This window comes from Pongo pygmaeus, chromosome 1 (assembly GCF_028885625.2).
Source record: "Pongo pygmaeus isolate AG05252 chromosome 1, NHGRI_mPonPyg2-v2.0_pri, whole genome shotgun sequence".
NCBI lineage: Eukaryota > Metazoa > Chordata > Mammalia > Primates > Hominidae > Pongo > Pongo pygmaeus.
In genome coordinates, this window is record NC_072373.2 from 210,099,186 (window position 1) to 210,120,648 (window position 21,463).

Genomic DNA, 21,463 nt, shown 5'->3' on the forward strand with positions numbered 1-21,463 from the left:
TGAGACGGAGCCTTGCTCTGTTGCCCAGGCTGACTGGAGTGCAGTGGTGCGATCTTGGCTCACTGCAACCTCTGCCTCCTGGGTTCAAGCAATTCTCGTGCCTCGGCCTCCCAAGTAGCTGGGATTACAGGTGTGCACCACCACGCCCGGCTAATTTTTATATTTTTAGTAGAGATGCAGTTTAACCATGTTGGCCAAGCTAGTCTCAAACTCTTGACCTCAAGTGATTTGGCTGCCTAGGCCTCCCAAAGTGCTGGGATTACAGGCGTGAGCCACCGCGCCCAGCCCCACAGCAGGCTTTTAAACAGAGCAGTGACATGGACGTGGCTTCCTTTTGTGCCAGCTGCCATGGAGCCTGAAGTGGTCAGAGCCTGGCTGCTTGGGTTGCAAAGTTCCATTTTTTTCCTGAGCATGATCCTCTCCTTTTGTGAATCCTTATCAAGTCTTTGGTACCAGCTACTCACTCCCTTTGGAAAGAGGCGGGGTTTGAAACATTTTTGTGTTGCTTCATTAGACAGTGGGAGGTGGGAATTCCCATAAGCCTTTCTCTATAGTTATTTAAAATTTGTATCTTTTTTTGGCATTGGTGTATTTTTATTTATTTATTTATTTAATTTTAATTTTTTTGTAGAGATGGAATCTCTCCATGTTGCCCAGGCTGGTCTCAAACTCCTGGGCTCAAGCGTTCTACCTGCCTCAGCCTCCCCAAGTGTTGGGATTATAGGCGTGAGCCACTGCACCCAGTCTAAAATTTGTACCTCTAAAGGTGCAAATTTGTACCTCAAAACTCTAACCGTTTTTGAGCATTTTGGACATAAATAGTCTTAACAATGTATTGTGCGTGTCCCTGCCTGATTAAATATTGTGCGCTGAGTGTATTGAACATTTTTCACAACCCAAGGTTCTTCTCATCATCCAGTGGCCTCAGACACAGAACGAGCCTGCTCAGCTGCAGGGAGCACCAGCGTGGGAAGTCCGCGGGTCGGGGGTGGGTTAGCTGAGCCCACGGGAAGATTCCCGCCCTGACCCGCCACTGTGGTCGAGTGCACAGGCACGAGTTGGGCAGGAATCCTGGTTGTGACCCTGAGCAAGCAGCGTCCTGTCGCCGAGCCTCGGTCTTCCTCCCTGTGAAGCGGGGTTGTTGGAAGGATCTGGGGGGCCCACGCATAGCCTGGAGCCTGCTGGATGGCACGTGCTTGGTGATGGGCAGATATTGTCTTGTTTACTTTCTCCTCCGTGCCGGCAGTCTGCAGCTGTTGGAGCAGCAGGTTGTGGGTGGAGAGCAGGCCAAGAACAAGGACCTGAAGGAGAAGCACAAGCGGCGCAAGCACTACGCAGACGAGCGCAGGAAGCAGCTGGTGGCTGCCCTGCAGAACTCGGATGAGGACAGTGGGGACTGGGTGCTGCTCAATGTCTACGACTCCATCCAGGAGGAAGTGCGGGCCAAGAGCAAGCTGCTGGAGAAGATGCAGAGGAAGGTGAGGACCAGATGCAGCCCCCCATGCCTGGCTACCCAGAGATGGGTGAGACCCCCTGATCCAGGCATCCCTACACCTTGTGGGAAGCCAGGCAGCCCTCTACTTTTTACACAGCAGGCATGCATGCATTTATTATTTATTTTTAGAGACAGGGTCTCTCTGTGTTGCCCAGGCTGCATTGCAGTGGTACAATCAGCTCATCTCCCAGAATCAAGCCATCTTCCTGTCTCAGTCTCCCGAGTAGCTGAGACTACAGATGTGCACCACCACACCTGGCTACTTTATTAAATTTTTTGGACAGGCAGGGTCTCACCATATTGCCCAGGCTGGAAAGCACTTATTAAGTGCCTGCAGTGTGACACACCCTGTTCTAATGCTGGCAGGCAGAGCAGTCACAGTGAAGACGTGTCCCTGTCGCTGTGGAGCTTGCCTCCCAGTGTGTGTGTTGTGTGTGTGTGTGCATGCATATGGGTATGTTGTGTGTGTGTGCATGCATGCGGGTATGTTGTATGTGTGTGCATGCATGCAGGTATGTGTTGTGTGTGTGCGTGTGTGTGTAAGAAATAACACAGCAGAGGCCGGGCGCTGTGGCTCACGCCTGTAATCCCAGCACTTTGGGAGGCCGAGGTGGGCGGATCACGAGGCCAGGAGATTGAGACCATCTTGGCTAACACGGTGAAACCCTGTCTCTACTAAAAATACAAAAAATTAGCCAGGCGTGGTGGCGGGTGCCTGTAGTCCCAGCTACTTGGGAGGCTGAGGCAGGAGAATGGCGTGAACCCAGGAGGCGGAGATTGCAGTGAGCCGAGATCGCGCCACTGCACCCCAGCCTGTGTGACAGAGTGAGACTCGGTCTCAAAAAAAAAAAAAAAAACCAACCAAACAAAACAAAACAAAACAAAACAAAAAGAAACAATACAGCAGAGAAATAAGCAAGAGAATATCAAAGAGTGGTCAGTACTGTGAAGAGAATACCAGGGCGAGACAACTCCATTTTTATGTTTTCATTTTTGTTGACGGTTAAGTGCACAAATTACAAACACACAACTTGATTCATTTCTACAAAGTGCTTTCCACAAAGCATGCCCATGAAACGAGCACCCAGACTGGGAACCTCAGAAGGACCTGGGCTACCACAGGTGGGGGACAGGGATGTTCTCCTGGAGGTAGAGACTTCTGGGGGAACTGAGAGAGAGAACCAGCCCTGGCCGGCGTGAGGAGGAGCATTGGAATGGAGCCTGAAGCAGGAGTGAGGTCAGCATGTTCTAGGAGCGGAAAGTGGGCAGATGCGGCTGGAGAAAGGGAGTGAGGCCGGAGTCAGGGAGAGTGTGAGTCTGCCCGCGGTGAGGGTCACATGCACGGCCTTTAGAGCTTTCTCTGTGCTGTCTGGGTCTCCTGATCCTCATGATGGCTCCTTGGCCATCTGCAGGGTCCTCCCCACCCCCCTGCCCCCACCACCATCCTGGCAGCCTAAGGATCTTTCCAAGCATAAAACTTTTTGCCTCTTTTGGCTGGATGCGGTGGCTCTCGCCTGTAATCCCAGCACTTTGGGAGGCTGAGACGGGAGGATCACCGGAGGTCAGGAGTTCAAGACCAGCTTGGCCAACATGGTGAAATGCTGTCTCTACTAAAAAAAATACAAAAATTAGTCTGGCGTGGTGGCACATGCTGTAATCCCAGCTACTCAGGAGGCTGAGGCAGGAGAATCCCTTGAGCCTGGGAGGTGGAGGTTGCAGTGAGCTGACATCGCGCCACTGCACTCCAGCCTGGGTGACAGTGCGAGACTGTCTCAAAAACAAAACAAAACAAAACCTTTTTACCTCTTTAACCTCTTTAGTTTTTTATTTTCCTGGCTTTTTTTTTTTTTTTTTTTGAGACGGAGTCTTGCTCTGTCACCCAGGCTGGAGTGCAGTGGCGCGATCTCAGTTCACTGCAAGCTCCGCCTCCTGGGTTCACGCCATTCTCCTGCCTCAGCCTCCCGAGTAGCTGGGACTACAGGCGCCCGCCACCACGCCCAGCTAATTTTTTTGTATTTTTTTAGTAGAGACGGGGTTTCACCGTGTTAGCCAGGATGGTCTCGATCTCCTGACCTCGTGATCCGCCCACCTCAGCCTCCCAAAGTGCTGGGATTACAGGTGTGAGCCACCGTGCCTGGCCTTTCTTGGCTATTTTATATCTTTTCTTAATGTTCCTTGTTATATTTCCAGTTGAATTCATTCTCCCATAGATATCTTGAATTAAGTCTACATTTCTAATATTTTTTCCTTTCTTTTCATTGATGTCCTATTTCATATCTTCTTGATTTTTTTGTCCCTTTCTAAGTTTTCAATTTTGGATTAGAAATGTTCATACCTGTGCATGCCTGTTTAAGAACATTTTATTCAAATGTATTCTAATTGGGGTTATTTTTTATTTCTTATTTTTAAGAGTCTCACTCTGTCACCCAGGCTGAAGTGCAGTGGCACGATCATAGCTCACTATAACCTTGAACCCTTGGGCTCAAACGGTCCTCCCGCCTCGGCCTCCCAAACTGCTGGGATTACAGGTGTGAGCCACTGCACCTTGCCCTGTGTTACATTTTTAATCTGCTGGCTTGGTTCTGTGAGCTTGTGCTTTCGGGGAGAATTTTCTTCACTGAAATGTTTTGATTTTTATTTTCTGTTTCTTCTAGTAGCTTTGGTTAGACACATCTGTTCTTTTCTGTTTACTTTGTAAACAGTCTTGTTTTTCTGGACTATCAATAACTGCTGAAGGCAGAGATGAAGTTTGGGGTGGTATCTTAGTTTTCTTCATTCAATAGCACACTCTTCTCTTTGTATAGTGAAGTGTAGTTTTAAATAGAACTCTAGGCCGAGCACAGTGGCTCATGCCTGTAATCTCAGCACTTTGGGAGGCTGAGGTGGGCGAATCGCTTGAGTCTGGGAGGTGGAGTTTGCAGTGAGCGGAGATCGTGACATCGCACTCCAGCCTGGACAGCAGCATGAGACCCTGTCTCAAATCAATCAATCAATCAATCGATCTCTGATTTGTTTCCTATTGCTGTGTTAACAAATTACTATAAATTTACTTACTTAATATACACAAACATATCATCTCACAGTTCTGTAGGTCAGAGTCCAGGTACAGTGGGGCTGGCTTCTCTGCTTAGAATTCCACAAGGCTGAAATCAAGGTGTTAGCAGGGCTGGACTTCCTTCAGGAGATTCTAGGGGAAGAATCCTTTTCCACACTCATTTCAGGTGTTGGCACAATTTAGTCCGATGAGGTTGGTTGCGGGACTGAAGTCCTTATCTTTTTGCTGACCATCGGCTGTGGGTCACTCTTGGCTTCTAGACACCGCCTGCATTCCTGGGCTCCTGGATCCCTGCAAAGACAGCCAGAGTGGGGAGCAGTCCCTTTCACGCGTGGAATCTCTCTGACTCCACTCCTGCCTCATCTTTCAGAAGCATCTCTTCTACCACATCTCTCCTGCCTGCCTCTCTGCCTTCTCTGTTGCTTTTATTTTTATTTTTCATTTTATTTTGAGATAGAGTCTCACTCTGTCGCCCAGGCTGGAGTGCAGTGGCACAATCATAGCTCACTGCAGCCTTGACCTCCTGGGCTCAAGAAATCCTCCTGCCTCAGCCTCCTGAGTAGCTGGGACTACAGGTACGCACCACCACGCCTGGCTAATTTTTTTTTATTTTATTTTTTGTAGAGGAGGGGTCTTGCTATGTTACCCAGGCTGGTCTCAAACTCCTGGGGGTCTTGCTATGTTACCCTGGCTGTCCCAGGCTCAAACGATTCTCTTGCCTCAGCCTACCAGGTAGCTGGGACTGCAGGTGCATGCCACTGCACCTGGCTAATTGTTTTGTAAAGAAGGGGTTTTGCCATGTTGCCCAGGCTGGTCTCGAACTCCTGAGTTCAAATGATCTGCCCGCCTCAGCCTCCCAAAGTGCCAGGATTACAGGCATCAGCCACCGCACCTGGCTGCAAAGTCCTTTTTTTTTTTTTTGCCAAGGAAGATACCATATTCACAGGCACAAAAAGGGGGGGGGCAAAAATCTTGGGGGTGAAAGCTTGTTTTTTTGGTGGTTGGTTGTCTTTTGTGGTTTTCTCTTGTTTCTGCAGGACTTTCAGTTTCCACCTCAAGGGCGCTTCCCACTTCTAAATGCAGCACCTTCCGGAGACTTAACTCCTCTGGTCCTGCACACGTACTGCTCTCTTCCATCAGTTTCTCATTTTCAGGTTTCAGATCCGTTTTTAGGATTTTCTTGCGCCTTGTGGAGGGACTGCACCCTGCCTTCCATCACCTCATTCCTCCTCACCCCATGCTGTCCTGGATGCTCTCTGCTTACCTCCCCATGGGGTGGGTCCGGGGCTGTCTGCTGGACTTGGGGGTTTATCTCTGTACTTCCATGTAATTCAAAGCTTCCAGCGTTCTGTCTTCAGGTCATGCTGTAGGCTGGTTAAGGGTGGTTTTATTTTTCTCTCCTGGTTCTTCTGTATCTTTTTTTGGAGATCTTGTTGGCGAGATTCAGGCTTAGATGGATGTTTTCATCCTCAGGTACCTAGAATGCTGTTTATTTTATTTTATTTTTTTATTTTTTTTGTATAAGGAAATACGTACGTATGTGTGTATACACACTGATATGGTTTGGCTGTGTCCCCACCCAAATCTTATCTTGAATTATAGCTCCCATAATTCTCATGTGTTGTGGGAGGCACCCAGTGGGAGATAATTCAGTCATGGGGTCGGTTTCCCCCATACTGTTCTTGTGGTAGTGAATAAGTCTCATGAGATCTGATGGTTTTATAAGGGGAAACTCCTTTCTCTTGGTTCTGATTTTCCTTTTGCCTGCCACCATGTAAGACGTGCCTTTCACCTTCCACCATGATTGTGAGGCCGCCCCAGCCATGTGGAACTGTGAGTCCATTAAACTTCTTTTTCTTTATAAATTACCCAGTGTCGGGTATGTCTTTATGAGCATTGTGAAAATGGACCAATACACACACACACACAGGAACACACGTGCCATCTCTTTCTTAGATAAAAGTAGCTCTAGTGCACGCTTTCTTCTACCTAGCTTTTCTCACATAACAACGTATAGTATCCTGAAGGTCACAGCAGTATGGAGAGATACTCCTCATTCTTTTTTGTTTTTGAGACAGAGTCTCGCTCTGTTGCCCAGGCTGGAGTGCAGTGGCCCGAGCTCAGCTCACTGCAATCTCCACCTCCCAGGTTCAAGAGATTCTCCCACCTCAGCCTCCTGAGTAGCTGGGACTACAGGCGTGCACCACCCATGCCTGACTAATTTTTGTATTTTTTAGTAGAGATGAGTTTCACTGTGGTGGCCAGGCTGGTCTTGAAGTCCTGATCTCAGGTGATCCACCCACCTCAGCCTCCCAAAGTGCTGGGATTACAGACGTGAGCCACTACACCTGGCCTCCTCATTCTTTCACAACTACATAGCTCTCCATTGTGAGGCTGGATCATTGCTTATTGAGTCATTCCTCTCTTGATAAACACTTGGGGTGTTTCCAATATCTTGTAATAATAAAGGCTGCTGTAGTAAACAGCCTGTGCATATGACTTCTGTATTCTTGGTAGGTTTCTTTGGAATCTATTCCTCCAACTAGGGATGATAGGACAAAGGGTAATGCAAGTGTGATTTTGCTCAATGTCACTAGATATGCCAACTTCTCCTCCATAAGGATTGTATTGTTTGGTATTTCCACTAGCATGTATCCATGTGTTTCTCACCAGCAGAGTATATTTACAAAAACCTGGATTTTCCTTTTCTTTATTGAGACGAGGTCTCACCCTGTTGCTTGTGCTAGAGTGCAGTGGCACGATCACAGCTCACTGCAACTTCAACCTCCTGGGCTCAGGTGATCCTCCTACCTCAGCCTCCCGAATAGTTGGGACTACAGGCATGCACCATCATGCCTGGCTAATTTTTGTATTTTTTGTAGAGACGGGGTTTCGCCATGTTGCGCGGGCTGGTCCCAAACTCCTGGGCTCAAGTGATCCTCCTGCCTTGGCTTCCCAAAGTGCTGGGATTACAGGCATGAGCCACTGCATCCGGCCCCCAAAACCTGGATTTTTACCACTTTGTTTGGTGAGAAATAATATCTCAGTATAGTTTTTTGTTGTTGTTGTTTATTTTATTTTATTTTTCTGCAATGGAGTTTCGTTCTTTTGCCCAGGCTGGAGTGCAATGGTGCAATCTCGACTTACTGCAACCTTCACCCCCCAGGTTCAAGTGATTCTCCTGCCTCAGCCTCCCAAGTAGCTGGGATTACAGGCATATGCTACCATGCCTGGCTAATTTTTTGTATTTAGTAGAGATAAGGTTTCACGGTGTTGGACAGGCTGGTCTTGAACTCCTGACCTCAAGTGATCCACCCACCTTGGCCTCCTAAGGTGCTGGGATTACAGGCATGAGCCACTGTGCCCAGCATCAGTGTAGTTTTAATTTGCATTTTTCTTATTATGAGCAGTGTTAAATACTTTTTCATATGTTTTGTGGCTATTTGCAGCTTTTCTCTGAACTATTTTTATCTCTTTTGCTCATTTCTCTATTAGGGTGGTTCTTTTTCTTTTCTACATGTAGAAACTCTTTATACATTAGGAATATTAACTCTTGGTCTGTGATATAAATTGTAAATTTTTTTCCAGTTTGTCTTTTACTGTGCTTTATGGTATTATTGCCATATGAAAATTTTCAATTTTTAGATTTTGTCAAATTGACCAACTATTAAAAAATTATTGCATATTGATTTTCAATCATAGTTGGGAAAATTCCCTCATGTTTTTTTCTAGAACTTCTGTGGTTTCATCTTTTTTACATTTAAATCTCTGATCCTTAATCTGTCACAGGGGTAGAGAAAAAAAGTAAATCTCTAATCTAGTTGGAGTTTATCCTGGTACATGTGTGAGGAGCTGATTCGATATTATGTTTTCTTTTTTTCTTTTTCGTTTTTTTGATAGAGTCTCAGGCTGGAGTGCAGTGGCACGATTTCTGCTCACTGCAACCTCCACCTCCTAGGTTCAAGTGATTGTCGTGCCTCAGCCTCCTGAGTAGCTGGGATTACAGATGTGCACCACCACGCCCAGCTATACAAAGTACAAAACTTATATTCCAAAAACAATGAAAAAATGTGAAAGTAATTAAGACGACCAAAATAAATGGAAAGACATCTCATGTTCATATGAATTGGCAGACTCGTATTGGTGAGAGGTCAGTACTCCTCAAATTGATCTACAGATTCAAGGCAATCCCTATCAGAGTTCCCGCTGGTTTCTTTGCAGAAATTGATAAGCGGATCCTAAAGTTCACAATGAAATTCAAGGGACTCAAAATAGCCAAAACAATCTTGAAAAGAACAAAGTTAGGGGAATCACACTTCCTGGTTGCAAAGCTTTGCTACAGTAATCAAGACTGTGTGGTACTGGCATGAGGACAGACACACAGATCAATGGAATACAAATGAGCATCCAGAAATAAACCCTCATATTTACAGTCATCAATTAATTTTTTTTTTTTTTTTTTTTGAGACGGAGTCTCGCTCTGTCACCCAGGCTGGAGTGCAGTGGCGCGATCTCGGCTCACTGCAAGCTCCGCCTCCCGGGTTCACGCCATTCTCCTGCCTCAGCCTCCCGAGTAGCTGGGACTACAGGCACCCACCAAGATGCCCGGCTAATTTTTTGTATTTTTTAGTAGAGACGGGGTTTCACTGTGTTAGCCAGGATGGTCTTGATCTCCTGACCTTGTGATCCGCCCTCCTCGGCCTCCCAAAGTGCTGGGATTACAGGTGTGAGCCACCGCGCCTGGCCCCTTTTTTTTTTTTTTTTTGAGACGGAGTCTTGCTCTGTCACCCAGGCTGGAGTGCAGTGGCATGATCCTGGCTCACTGCAATCTCTGCCTCCCGGGTTCAAGCAATTCTCCTGTCTCAGCCTCTCAAGTAGCTGGGACTACAGGCGCATGCCACCATGCCCAGCTAATTTTAGTATTTTTTAGTAGTGATGGGATTTCACCATATTGGTCAGGCTGGTCTCGAACTCCTGACCTTAGGTGATCCACCCACCTCGGCCTCCCAAAGTGCTGGGATTACAGGAGTGAGCCACCACGCCCAGCCTGTCAATTGATTTTTGATAAGGATGCCAAGATAATTCAGTGGTGAAAGGACAGTCTTGTCAATAAATGGTGCCAGGGACAACTGGATATTCACATGCCAATGAATAATGTTGGACCCCTACCTCACACTCCATACAAAAATTAACTCAAAATGGATCAAAACCTAAATGTAAGAGCCAAAACTGTAAAACTCTTGGAAGAAAACGTAGGTGTAAATCTTTGTTACCTTGGATTAGGCAGTGGTTTCTTAGGTATGACACCAAAAGCACAAGTTACTTAAAAAAAAAAAAAAAAAAAAAAAAAAAAGAGGGCTAAATTGGATGGTGCAGTGGCTCATGCCTATAATCCCAGCACTTTGGGAGGCCGAAGTGGGAGGATTGCTTGAACCCAGGAGTTCAAGACCAGCTTGGACAACATGGGGGAAACCCTGCCTCTACAAAAAATTTTAAAAATATTAGCCAGATGTGGTGGCATGCACCTGTAGTCCCAGCTACTCAGGAGGCTGAGGACTGGGAGAGAGGGAGGACTGGGAGGTCGAGGCTACAGTGAACCAAGATCACGCCACTGCACTCCAGCCTGATGACAGAGTGAGAATTGAATGGCATATGATTATATGAATTATGTCTCAAGAAAACTGTTATAAAAATTATCGTGCTGGGTGCGGTGGCTCACACCTGTAATCCCAGGACTTTGAGAGGCCGAGGCAGAAAGACTGCTTGAGGCCAGGAACTCCAGACAGGCCTGGGCAACACAGGGAGATCCTGTCTCTACAGTAAATTAAAAAATTAGCCAGGTGTGGTGGCTCACACCTGTAGTCCCAGCTACTTGGGAGGCTGAGGTGGGAGGATTGCTTGAGCCCAGAATGTCGAGGCTGCAGTGAGCTGAGAAGGTGCCGCTGCACTCCAGCCTGGGCAACAGAGTGAGACCCTGTCTCTAAAAAAATAACAACAAACAAAAATTATTGTGAGTGATTCCAGATGTACAAAAACATATGATTATTATACCCACTAACACCATGTGCTTACTACCCAGTCTAAGAAATGGAGCAGGGCCGGGCATAGTGGCTCACTTGTAGTCCCAACACTTTGGGAGGCCGAGGTGGGTGGATCACCTGAGGTCAGGAGTTTGAGATCAGCCTGGCCAACATGGTGAAACCCTGTGTTTACTAAAAATACAAGAAATGAGCTGAGTGTGGTGACTCAAACCTGTAATCCCAGCTTCTTGGGAGTTGAGGCATAACAATCGCTTAAACCCTGGAGGCAGAGGTTGTGGTGAACTGAGATCATGCCACTGCACTCCAGCCTGGGTGCCAGAGTGAATCTGTCTCAAAAAAAAAAAAAAAAAAAAAAAAAAAATGGAGCAGGCTGGGCCACTGTGGCTCACGCCTATAATCCCAGCACTTCATAAAGCTGAGATGGGAGAACTGCTTGAGTCCAGGAGTTTGAGACCAGCCTGGTCAACAAAATGAGCCTCATCTTTATTTAAAACAAACAAACAAAATAAATGGAACATTGTTAATCTAGTTGAAACCCCTGTGTACCAGCCTCTCTGTGGCTGTCCTGCCCACCCATGTCCTGCCAGCTGTTCTCAAATGGGTATCAGTGCATGAATTCAAACATCCTTCTTTTATTTTTATTTATCTATCTATTTATTTATTTATTTTGAGACAGAGTCTCACTATGTCACCCAGGCTGGAGTGCATTGGTGTGATCGTCACCTTCACCTCCCAGGTTCAAGCAATTCTCCTGCCTCAGCCTCCTGAACAGCTGGGATTACAGGCGTGCGCCACCACACCTGGCTAATTTTTTTGTATTTTTAGTAGAGATGGGGTTTCACCATGTTGGCCAGGCTGGTTTCAAACTCCTGACCTCAAGTGATCCGACCGCTTCAGCCTTCCAAAGTGCTGGGATTACAGGTGTGAGCCACCACACCTGGCCTCAAACATCCTTCTTTACTAATCAAACTGTACCTGCTCTTTGAGGAAACAGGCTGTGCCCCAGGGAGTCTTGGGGCTCAGGGAGAGGGTGGTTATGGCTGGGGCTGGCACTCACCTGTGCTCAGGAGGGACCAGAGGGACCAGTCTGGCAGACTTGAGCAGGAGACCAAAAGAATCTGGAACCCTTGATCAGATCAAGGTGGGTCTTATTCTTAGGTCCATTGTTTAGGTCCGGTGTTTGTCACACCGTAACACAGGGCTGTGGCAGTGGGAGAGTGAGGATTGTCAAGTCGGAGAGTTTATGCCTGTTGTCCTCCTTAGAGATGTCACTTGTGCAATTCTCTGATATCCTTTAGAACTGTGGTGTTGGATGTGGGGACTTCTCAAAGGCTCCTGAATAAAATATACAATGGGGGATAGTGACTGAGGGGCTGGCTGTTGGGATTGTTCATCAACTTTTCCCCTACATTTTGCAGGGCTGGGGGGACACATTAGGTGCTCATTTAAATGCTGGGTGGAGAGGCAGCAGGGTGATTGGATAGACGGAAGGATCAGTGGGTGTGAGAGGAGGTGGATGGATGGATGGAGGGAAGGATGGCTGAATGGATGGTGGGGATGAGAATGGATGGCTGATCAGGCCAATGAACAGACGATGCGTGGCTGCTGGCAGGACAGTGAGTGGACAGGGTGGTTAGATGGAAGGGGAGGTATCTTTCCCTGCTCACTGCTTGTCATCCTTTGCTTTCAGCTTCGGGCAGCAGAGGTGGAGATCAAAGATCTGCAGTCCGAGTTTCAGCTGGAGAAGATTGATTACTTGGCCACCATCCGCCGGCAGGAGCGTGACTCCATGCTCTTGCAGCAGCTCCTGGAGCAGGTGCAGCCCCTGATTCGCAGGGACTGTAACTACAGCAACCTGGAGAAGATTCGGCGTGAGTCCTGCTGGGACGAAGATAACGGCTTCTGGAAGATCCCACATCCCGTCATCACAAAAACCAGCCTCCCAGTAGGTCAGGAGCTTGGCTGGCCCTTGCCCTCCCCTCCCTCCTTCACAGCTTACCATCCTGCAAACTGGCAGGGAGCGTGGGCCTCTCCTTGCAGGCTGTGGGTGTAGCAGACACGTGACCCTGGGTACCTGATGCATCAGGACTCTGAGAAAGTGGTGTATTCTGGAGGCAGACAGATGTGGGTTGGAATTCTGGCAGCACCATTCCCTGTGTGCCCTTTTTGGGACTCGGTGTCCTCATCTGTGAAATGGGGATGAATAACAGCACCTTTCTTAAAGTTGCTGTAAGGCTTGAAATGTGTTAATAGGCCAGGTATGGTGGCTCATGCCTGTAATCCCAGCACTTTGGGAGGCTGAGGCTAGCAGATTGCTTGAGTCCAGGAGTTCGAGACCAGCCTGGCCAACATGGTGAAACCCTGTCTCTAAAAAAAAAAAAAATAGAAAAAGTAGCCAGGTGTGGCAGCATGTACCTGTAGTCCCAGCTACTTGGGGGGCTGAGGCGAGAGGATCGCTTGAGCCCGGGAAGTCAAGGCTGCAGTGAGCCAAGATCGTGCCGCTGCACTCCAGCCTGGGTGACAAAGTGCGACCCTGTCTCAAAACAAAGCCCGAAAAAACAAAAACCAGAAATGTGTTAATACACATGAAACCCTTACAGCAGTGCCTGCACATAGTGAGTGCTCGCTGCATGTTATTGTTATCCTAATCAGCATTGTCACTGGTTCATCCTTACAACAGCCCTGAGAAGGACAGGTTTTCTACGCATTTCACATAGGAGGACACAATCTCAGAGGGTCCAAAGTCACAGTCACAGCAGTGAGTGGGAGGACCATGGATTGAAACCCATAGTTCAGAGTTTCAGGCCTGGTTCAGCTTCCGCTCTTGCTGCTGACCTCCCGTGTGGCCTTCCGAAGATCACTGTCCCTCTCTGGGCTTCTTTACAAAGAAGGGGTTGGATAAGATGACCTTGAAAGCCTCCTCACCTCTGATGAGTCTCAGAGTGAAGCCAGACATGCTGTGGCTCTCTCTCCAGCCACGGACCTGACTCTGCCCATTTGGGGAGCCCGCAGTGCCCCCCAGGAGTCCTCCCTCTTGCTCAGAGTGTTCATCCAGGTCCGACATCTCTGATGTTTATTGACACCATCCCTGCTGAGACCCCAGCCCGTTCCATTTCCCACATGCTCTGGGATGCAGCAGCCTTTCCTGTCTGTCCCCACCCTTGCCTGCTGTCTTGCCTGGAAGCCCCTTGGCTGCTGTCTTGCCTGGAAGCAGATGAGGGTCTTCTCTGGTGTCTGAGCCCCTCCTGCTGTCTGTTTCTTAAAATTATCCCTTGGCTTGGGCTGGGAAGTGTCCTCCCCTGTTTAAGCCTGAGCCAGGCCTGACCCCCACCTCCACCTGTGCCCTCCTCTAGGCCTTGCACCAGGCAGCAGTGACTTCAGCTTTTGTTTTCTCATAGCAGTTTCAACCGGGCCACAGAACAAACCAGCCTGCAAAACCTCTGCAGCAGACAACGGCGAGCTGAACATGGTGAGGACCCCAGGAGAGGGAGTGGGGTGTTGGGGTCTGGGAGGGGTTTGCCCCCAGTGCCGTGGGTCGGCGTTACTGCAGAGAGCTGGTCTTCCACTTTCCTCCCGCCTAAGGATTAAAGAAGGGGCCAAGGCTGGATCCTTTTCATGTCCCTCCATTGGCACCTAGACCCTCAACCCCCTCTGGCCCTCATTCAAAGATACTCACAGTCATAAATACCAAGGGAAAGTAGATGGTTCCTGGTGGCCCATCTTGCCAGTGAAGGACAAAGGCTTCAGCCTCAAACTCAGAGGACAAGCAGCACATTCTGGTTTCCTGCTGGTAATCCTCAGACCAAAAGGGTCCTCACAGGGTTCATGAAGCAGTAATTGGGATTCCTAAGTCACTTTATTTTCCCCTCTCTCATTTTCTTTTTCTAAGCTCAGTGGCAAGACCTATCTCCTATATTTTGTAGTGCAACAGAAATGCATGTTCTTAAAGCATGGGTGGTTTTTTTTTTTTTTTTTTTTTTGAGATGGAGTCTCGCTCTGTCACCAGGTTGGAGTGCAGTGGTGCGATCTCAGCTCACTGCAACCTCTGCCTCCCATGTTCAAGCGATTCTCCTGCCTCAGCCTCAGCTGGGAATACAGGCGCGTGCCACCACGCCCAGCTAATTTTTGTATTTTTAGTAGAGATGGGGTTTCACTGTGTTGGCCAGGATGGTCTTGATCTCTTGACCTTGTGATCCTCCTGCCTCAGCCTCCCAGAGTGCTGGGATTACAGGCATGAGCCACCACGCCCGGCCTCTATTTTATTTTATTTTATTTTATTTATTATTATTATTATTATTTTGAAATGGAGTCTCGCTCTGTTGCCCGGGCTGGAGTGCAGTGGCGTGATCTCGGCTCACTGAAAGCTCTGCCTCCCAGGTTCACGCCATTCTCCTGCCTCAGCCTCCCAAGTAGCTGGGACTACAGGCACCTGCCACCACGCCCGGCTAATTTTTTGAATTTTTAGTAGAGACGGGGTTTCACTGTGTTAGCCAGGATGGTCTCGATCTCCTGACCTCGTGATCTGCCCGCCTCAGCCTTCCAAAGTGCTGGGATTATAGGCGTGAGCCACTGTGCCCAGCCAAGCGGGGTGTTTTCAATGAAACTCTTCAAGTTTGTTAACTTAGCTGGGAGCTACTGTCCCCAGCAGCCACCAGAGGCCCAGACAGAAGGGCACCAGCAGGGAGTCCTCCAGTCCCTTGGGGTGGCCTGGTCAGCAAGCACAGCTTCCATGACACAACTCCATGAACAATGATATGAAAGTTGTTATTATTTACAGATCCTCAGGCTAGGCAGGGCCACCAGAGAAGGACCCAGCCAGCTGGACCCCCTGTTGGTGTCCTTGTGTCTGGGCCTCTGGTGGCTGCTGGGGACAGTAACTACCAGCTAAGTTAATAGAGAAACTCTAAGAGTTTTGTTCAAAACAAGGGGTCAACAAACTTTTTCTGTAAAGGACCCGATCATAAATATCTTGGGCTTTGTGAACTATGTGGTCTCTGTCACAACCACTCAACTCTGCCACTGTAGCACAAAAACAGCCACAGGTAATACACAAATGAATGGTGTTCCAATAAAACTTTATTTACAAAAATAGTCTGCAGGCCAGATTTGGTCTGTATGCCATAATTAGCTGATTTTGCCTTAAGCCATTACAAATATTTCAGAAAACCCATGTAGAATATACCTTTACAGTTATGATAAGACCACTCCTAGGCTAATGAATTCCAACCGCACATCTCTGGCTGAGCAACTCAGGCTGCAAGGGGCCACTCACGGTGGTCTAGAGCTTGATTGGCAGCTTCATAAAAAAGGGAAAGTTGCTGCCAGGAAAAAAGACATTCTTAATCTGGGACCACAAAGAGGTTATGTCAGAATGCTTTCAGCTCCAAGCGATAGATACCAAAGCAAACAACCATAAGAAAAATAGGGAATTTTTTAGTTCATGTAAGTGGACCAGTTTCAGGGATGGCTGGATCTAGGGGCTGAAACAGTCAGGGTCTGTAACAGTCAGGGTCTGTGTCTGTCTTCACCTCTTTTTTTTTTTTTTTTGAGACGGAGTCTCGCTCTGGCGCCCAGGCCGGAGTGCAGTGGTGCAATCTGGGGTCACTGCAAGCTCCGCCTCCCGGGTTCACGCCATTCTCCTGCCTCAGCCTCCCGAGTAGCTGGGACTACAGGCGCCTGCCACCACGCCTGGGTAATTTTTTGTATTTTTAGTAGAGACAGGGTTTCACCGTGTTAGCCAGGATGGTCTCGATCTCCTGACCTTGTGATCCGCCCGCCTCAGCCTCCCAAAGAGCTGGGATTACAGGCGTGAGCCACCGCGCCCGGCCACCTTTTTTTTTTTTTTTTTGAGACAGAGTTTCGCTCTTGTTGCCCAGGCTGGAGTGCCATCTCAGCTTACCACAACCTCTGCCTGCCAGGTTCAAGCGATTCTCTTGCTTGAGCCTCCAGAGTAGTTGGGATTACAGGCATGCTCCACGACGTCCAGCTAATTTTTTTGTATTTTTAGTAGAGACAGGGTTTCTCCATATTGGTCAGGCTGGTCTCGAACTCCTGATCTCAGGTGATCCACTCGCCTTGGCCTCCCAAAGTTCTGGGATTACAGGCGTGAGCCACCGCTCCTGGCCTATGTGTTCACCTCTTGTTCCTGCTTCCCTTGGTATGCTAACTGAAGGCTTTCTCCACATGGCCGGAAGGATGGCTGCTGGCCATTGGTGATCCAAAAGGAAGAGAGGCCTGGTCTGTTAAAGCAACTGTCCCCAGTCTTTTTGGCACCAGGGACCAGTTTTGTGGAAGACAGTTTTTCCACAGGTCAGGACGGGTGGGGGGTCGGAAAGTTTCGGGATGATTCAAGTGCATTACATTTAGTGTGGACTTCATTTCTATTAGTATTACATTGTAATATATAATGAAATAATTATATAACTCACCATCATGTAGAATCAGTGGGAGCCGTGAGCATGTTTTCCTGCAACTAGACGGTCCCATCTGGGGGTAATGGGAGACACTGACAGATCTTCAGACATTAGATTCTCATAAGGAGCACAACCTGGATCCCTCACATGTGCAGTTCACAATAGGGTTTGCACTCCTATGAGAATCTAATGTCACCACTGATCTGACAGGAGGTGGAGCTCAGGCAATAATTCAAGCAATGGGGAGCAGCTGTAAATACAGATGAAGCTTCACTTGCTCAGCTGCCACTCACTTCCTGCTGTGCAGCCCAGTTCCTAACAGGCCACGGACTGGTATCAGTCCATGGCCTGGGGGATGGAGACCCTTGTGTTAAAGCATCCTTAAACTAGAGCTTGGGGAGAGATTCTGATTGGCTCTGCCTGGGTCATGTGTCTACTCTTGGACCAATTACTGTGTTTAGGAAGATGTGGGTCTGTGATTGGTGCAGTCTGGGTCACATGTCCAGCTGTGTAACCACGGGGTGAGACTCAGATGTAGTATAGGGCACTATGAATGCTCACCCCACTGGGACGTCAAGTGGAAGAAGGACAATTCCCTGAAAAGGGAGATTTAGACTGAAGAAAATAAGTCCATAATAGTGGTGAAAAATAATAGCGCTTGGTGATAAAAAGGTTAGGAATCCAGTTCTAATGATCACAAATGTAACTGTGAGCTGAGGATAGCATCGCATTGCCTGTTCTATGAACATGTCGTGATAGATTTGGGGTTTGTGTATCACCCTGGCCCCCCTGTTGGAGCTGGCAGGACACCCTGTTTTGAGCTTTGTAGGACAGAATAAGGCACTTCCATGTCAAGGAAGGAGAGGCCGGGTGCAGGCTTGGCTGGAGACTGTGACTTCCTGGCCCCGAGCTGCCTGGGATCCCACCCCCGAGTCCAGGATCTACAGTGTAGAGTACACCAGAGTGGGCAGTGCCTGCTCCAGCCCTGTGACAACTTGGGGGAGGCTTGGGGCGGCCCCCACTGCCCCAGGATGCCAGAGGCTGCGGAGCCCTGTGCACAAACAATGGGGCATGACCACGGGCATCTGCATCTCGGCAGGAGGAGGACCGCTACAGGCTCATGCTCAGTCGGAGCAACAGTGAAAACATTGCCAGCAACTACTTCCGGTCTAAGCGGGCCAGCCAGATCCTCAGCACAGACGCCAGGAAGAGCCTCAGTGAGTGTCCCTCCCCTGTCCCCACCCTCTCCACACAACTGGGAGAGGCATGAAGGGGATAGTTTTGAAGTCAGAGAGACCTGGGTTCAAAACTCCTTTCCCTCCGGAGTCTCAGTTTCCTTAGCTACAAAATGAGGTGGGTAACACCAACTTTTTAGGATTAGGTGATCCGAGGTGAGGAAACGGCCCAGCCCGGGGACTGGTGCTCAGTACAGAGTCTCCTCTTTGCTGCACTCTTGTCTCCCCTGGCCCCTAGTAGGCACTCAGTGCATGGCTCAGGGGCCTGGCTGGGGATGCACGGGTTAGGTCTCACTAGTTAGGCGCCAGCTTCCTGGCGAGTCACACGCCAGCATTGTGACTTCCTCCAAATGTGGATTGACTTCACTTATCAAGGGCCACAAATGCAACACACGCTTTTAAGAATTTAGCATCACTTCATTTCGTCTGCCTTTAAAACTGAAAGCAAAGCCCGCAGAGCGTCCAATAAAATAGCAATAAAAAGCAAATATTGGCCAGGTGCGGTGGCTTACGCCTGTAATCCCAGCACATTGGCAGGCTGAGGCGGGTGGATCACTTGAGGCCAGGAGTTCGAGACAAGCCTGGCCAACATGGTGAAACCCCATCTCTACTAAAAATACAAAAATTAGCCGGGTGGTAGTGGCACGTGCCTGTAATCCCAGCTACTCAGGAGGCTGAGGCAGGAGAATCGCTTGAGCTTGGGAGGTGAAGGTTGCAGTGATTCGAGATCGCGCCACTGCATTCCGGTCTGGCTGACAGAGTGAGACCTTGTCTCAAAAAAAAAAAAAAAAAAAAAAAAAAATTAGCTGGGTGTGGTGATGCATGCCTGTAATTCCAGCTACTCGGGAGGCTGAGGCATGAGAATTGCTTGAACCCGGGAGGCAGAGGTTGCAGTGAGCTGAGACAGTGCCACTGCACACCAGCCTGGGTGACAGAGTGAGCCTTTCTCAAAAAAAAAAAAAGAGCAAATTTGAGTTCTATATATTGAGGTTATTTAAGAGACAGAATGGGTAGAGTTGAGGAATAAGGTGGGGTGGGGGGGGGGGAAATAGGATTGAGTGCCTGGCATTGTGCCCATGTTGCAGATGAGGAAACTGAGGCTCAGAGACGAAGCAGCTTCTCTAAGGTTATAGGAAGCAGTGGAGCTGGGCTTTGAACCCAGACTTGTCTGGCTTGAGATCCCAGGCGGCCTCAGTCTGAGGCTTTAAAACCCCAACTCCCCAGCCCAGCCTCTTTGGATGCAGACATAGTTGCTGGGTCTGAGACCTCAGCCAGAGCAGCCTCGCAGAGCCTGGGGTCCCAGCTGCAGGGCCAGGGCCTCTGGCTGGGCAGGGGGAGTGGGAGTGGGGTGAGCCAGGCTCTCCATCCTACCCACCTGGGGCATTTTCTCTCCATCCCTGCTCTCCTGGCTTACCAGCACCTCTGCCCTCTTCCCCACAGCACATCACAACTCGCCACCAGGCCTCAGCTGCCCACTCAGCAACAACTCTGCCATCCCACCCACCCAGGCCGCTGAAATGCCCCAGCCCCGGCCCTTCCGCCTCGAGTCCCTCGACATCCCTTTCACCAAGGCCAAGCGTAAGAAAAGCAAAAGCAACTTTGGCAGTGAGCCTCTGTGAGCACAGCTGCTTGCCGTTGCCTGCCTTATAGGCATCTAGAGACCGCCAGGCCCTCCCAGGGCAGCCCCAACCAGGCCTCCTCCCACCTGCCACACAGCACTCCGGGGCCTGAGGGCTCCCTCAGCCCTGGGAAGACACATTCTCTTCCCTGTTCCCGAGAGCCCACCTCTGCCCTGGGCAGGAGCCCCTTGGAGGCTGTATAGTCCTCCTTAAAGAGGCCTACTCCAGCTGTTCACACCACATCAGTGTTTCCGTCTGCTCACCTGCCACGGAGCCCACACCCATGCCCACCAGTGTTGGTCTTTGCCTCAAAGCCTCAGACCTGCTTCACAGCCTTCACCAGCCCTGATGGAGAGGGCAGCAGCTGCCACGTGAAAGAAGCTCAATATCAGCTGGGAAGGAACTGTGCCTCTGTCTGACTGGCCCCACTTCCTAAGAACTGCCCTGCCCCATGGGGTGGCACAGGGGTCCCACAGCAGGTCTTCCTGCACTGCCCACCCCTGGCTGGTCTGTGGCCCAAGGAAGGCCACTCCACATTAAGCTGCCCAATAAACTGCTTTTAAGATAAGCTCCCCTTCTCTGACCCTCTGACAGTGTCACTTGGGGCCCCTCCCTGCCATTGTGGCCTGGCTGTCCCAGGGAAGTTCTTTCTGGAAAAAGGGTTCTTTTGCCTGGGACCTCCAGGGTTTCTGCAGCTCCCTACAATCGTGAGTACATTCTTCTGGGAAGAGCGTCTGAATTTTCATTAGATTCTCGAAGGACCTGTGACCCAGGAAAGCAGACCCCTTGTTGTGGAAAATAGGGCCATGTCTCACTGAGGCCAGAAAAGGGCCCAGCTTTTGACTGTCCTGGGGGCTGTGCTGGGAGGGGCTGTGCTGGGACTGAGTGTCCTGATATAGCCAGAAATAAATCCAGGCCACCCTGTTTGTGCCCGCATAGGGGGGTACCTAGGACACAGCCCTCCCCTTGCCCACTCTATCCCAGGCCAGTCCTGTGGGGGGGCTTCACAATCTAAGGGAAAAGGCTTGGCCTTTGGCACAGTCCTGGAACCTCATTTCACTCTGAGCCTCATCTGTGAAATGGGGATAACGCCCACCTCACAGGGTTAATGTGAAGATTAAATGAGATAGTATGTAAAGCTCCTGGGGCATAGCAGGTGCCCTGTGTTAGTCTTCCTCCTCCCTATTTTGTATCAATTTCTATGGCAGGCCCCACAAGCCACATGCCTGGGCCAAGGAGCACACACTCTTGAGAAGCTGGGGTGGGGGTGCTTAGACAACTAGAGATATCCAGCCAGAGGCAGGCAGCAAGTACATCCTGAATCAGAGCAGGTGAGATCAGGTCTTTTAAAAATTATTTTTATTTTCTTTGAGACAGAGTCTTGCTCTGTCACCCAGGCTGGAGTGCAGCAGCGGGCGATCTCAGCTCACTGAAGCCTCCACCTCCCGGGTTCAAGCGATTCTCCTGTCTCAGACTCATGAGTAGCTGGGATTACAGGCGCCTGCCACCATGCCCGGTTAAATTTTTTGTATTAGAGACGGGGTTTCACCATGTTAGCCAGGCTGGTCATGAACTCCTGACCTCAAGTGATCTGCCCACCTCAGC

The 21,463-nt window shown here is 49.3% G+C and overlaps 1 protein-coding gene and 1 long non-coding RNA gene across 9 annotated transcripts in view; one reads left to right on the forward strand and one right to left on the reverse strand.

The window, feature by feature from the left end:
• The window catches only part of KIF17 (kinesin family member 17), a 53,713-nt gene extending 33,287 nt beyond the window's left edge, over positions 1-20,426 (forward strand). For 5 of the 8 annotated variants that reach the window (XM_054502988.2, XM_054502991.2, XM_063667578.1 and 2 more), the window contains 5 exons: positions 1,247-1,478; positions 12,282-12,540; positions 13,990-14,060; positions 18,104-18,221; positions 19,680-20,426. In XM_054502988.2, coding sequence (XP_054358963.1) covers positions 1,247-1,478; positions 12,282-12,540; positions 13,990-14,060; positions 18,104-18,221; positions 19,680-19,858 — 859 coding nt within the window. In that variant the 3' untranslated portion in view covers positions 19,859-20,426. The remainder of the gene's footprint in view (positions 1-1,246; positions 1,479-12,281; positions 12,541-13,989; positions 14,061-18,103; positions 18,222-19,679) is intronic. The other 3 variants (XM_054502989.2, XM_054502992.2, XM_063667588.1) reach the window with 1 other exon arrangement.
• Positions 4,076-12,469, reverse strand: LOC134739876 (uncharacterized). Its single transcript, XR_010126961.1, has 3 exons — positions 12,259-12,469; positions 11,649-11,926; positions 4,076-4,841 (listed from the first exon to the last, which is right to left on the reverse strand). It is a non-coding gene; the product is annotated as an uncharacterized LOC134739876 (long non-coding RNA).
• Positions 20,427-21,463: the final 1,037 nt, after the last annotated feature.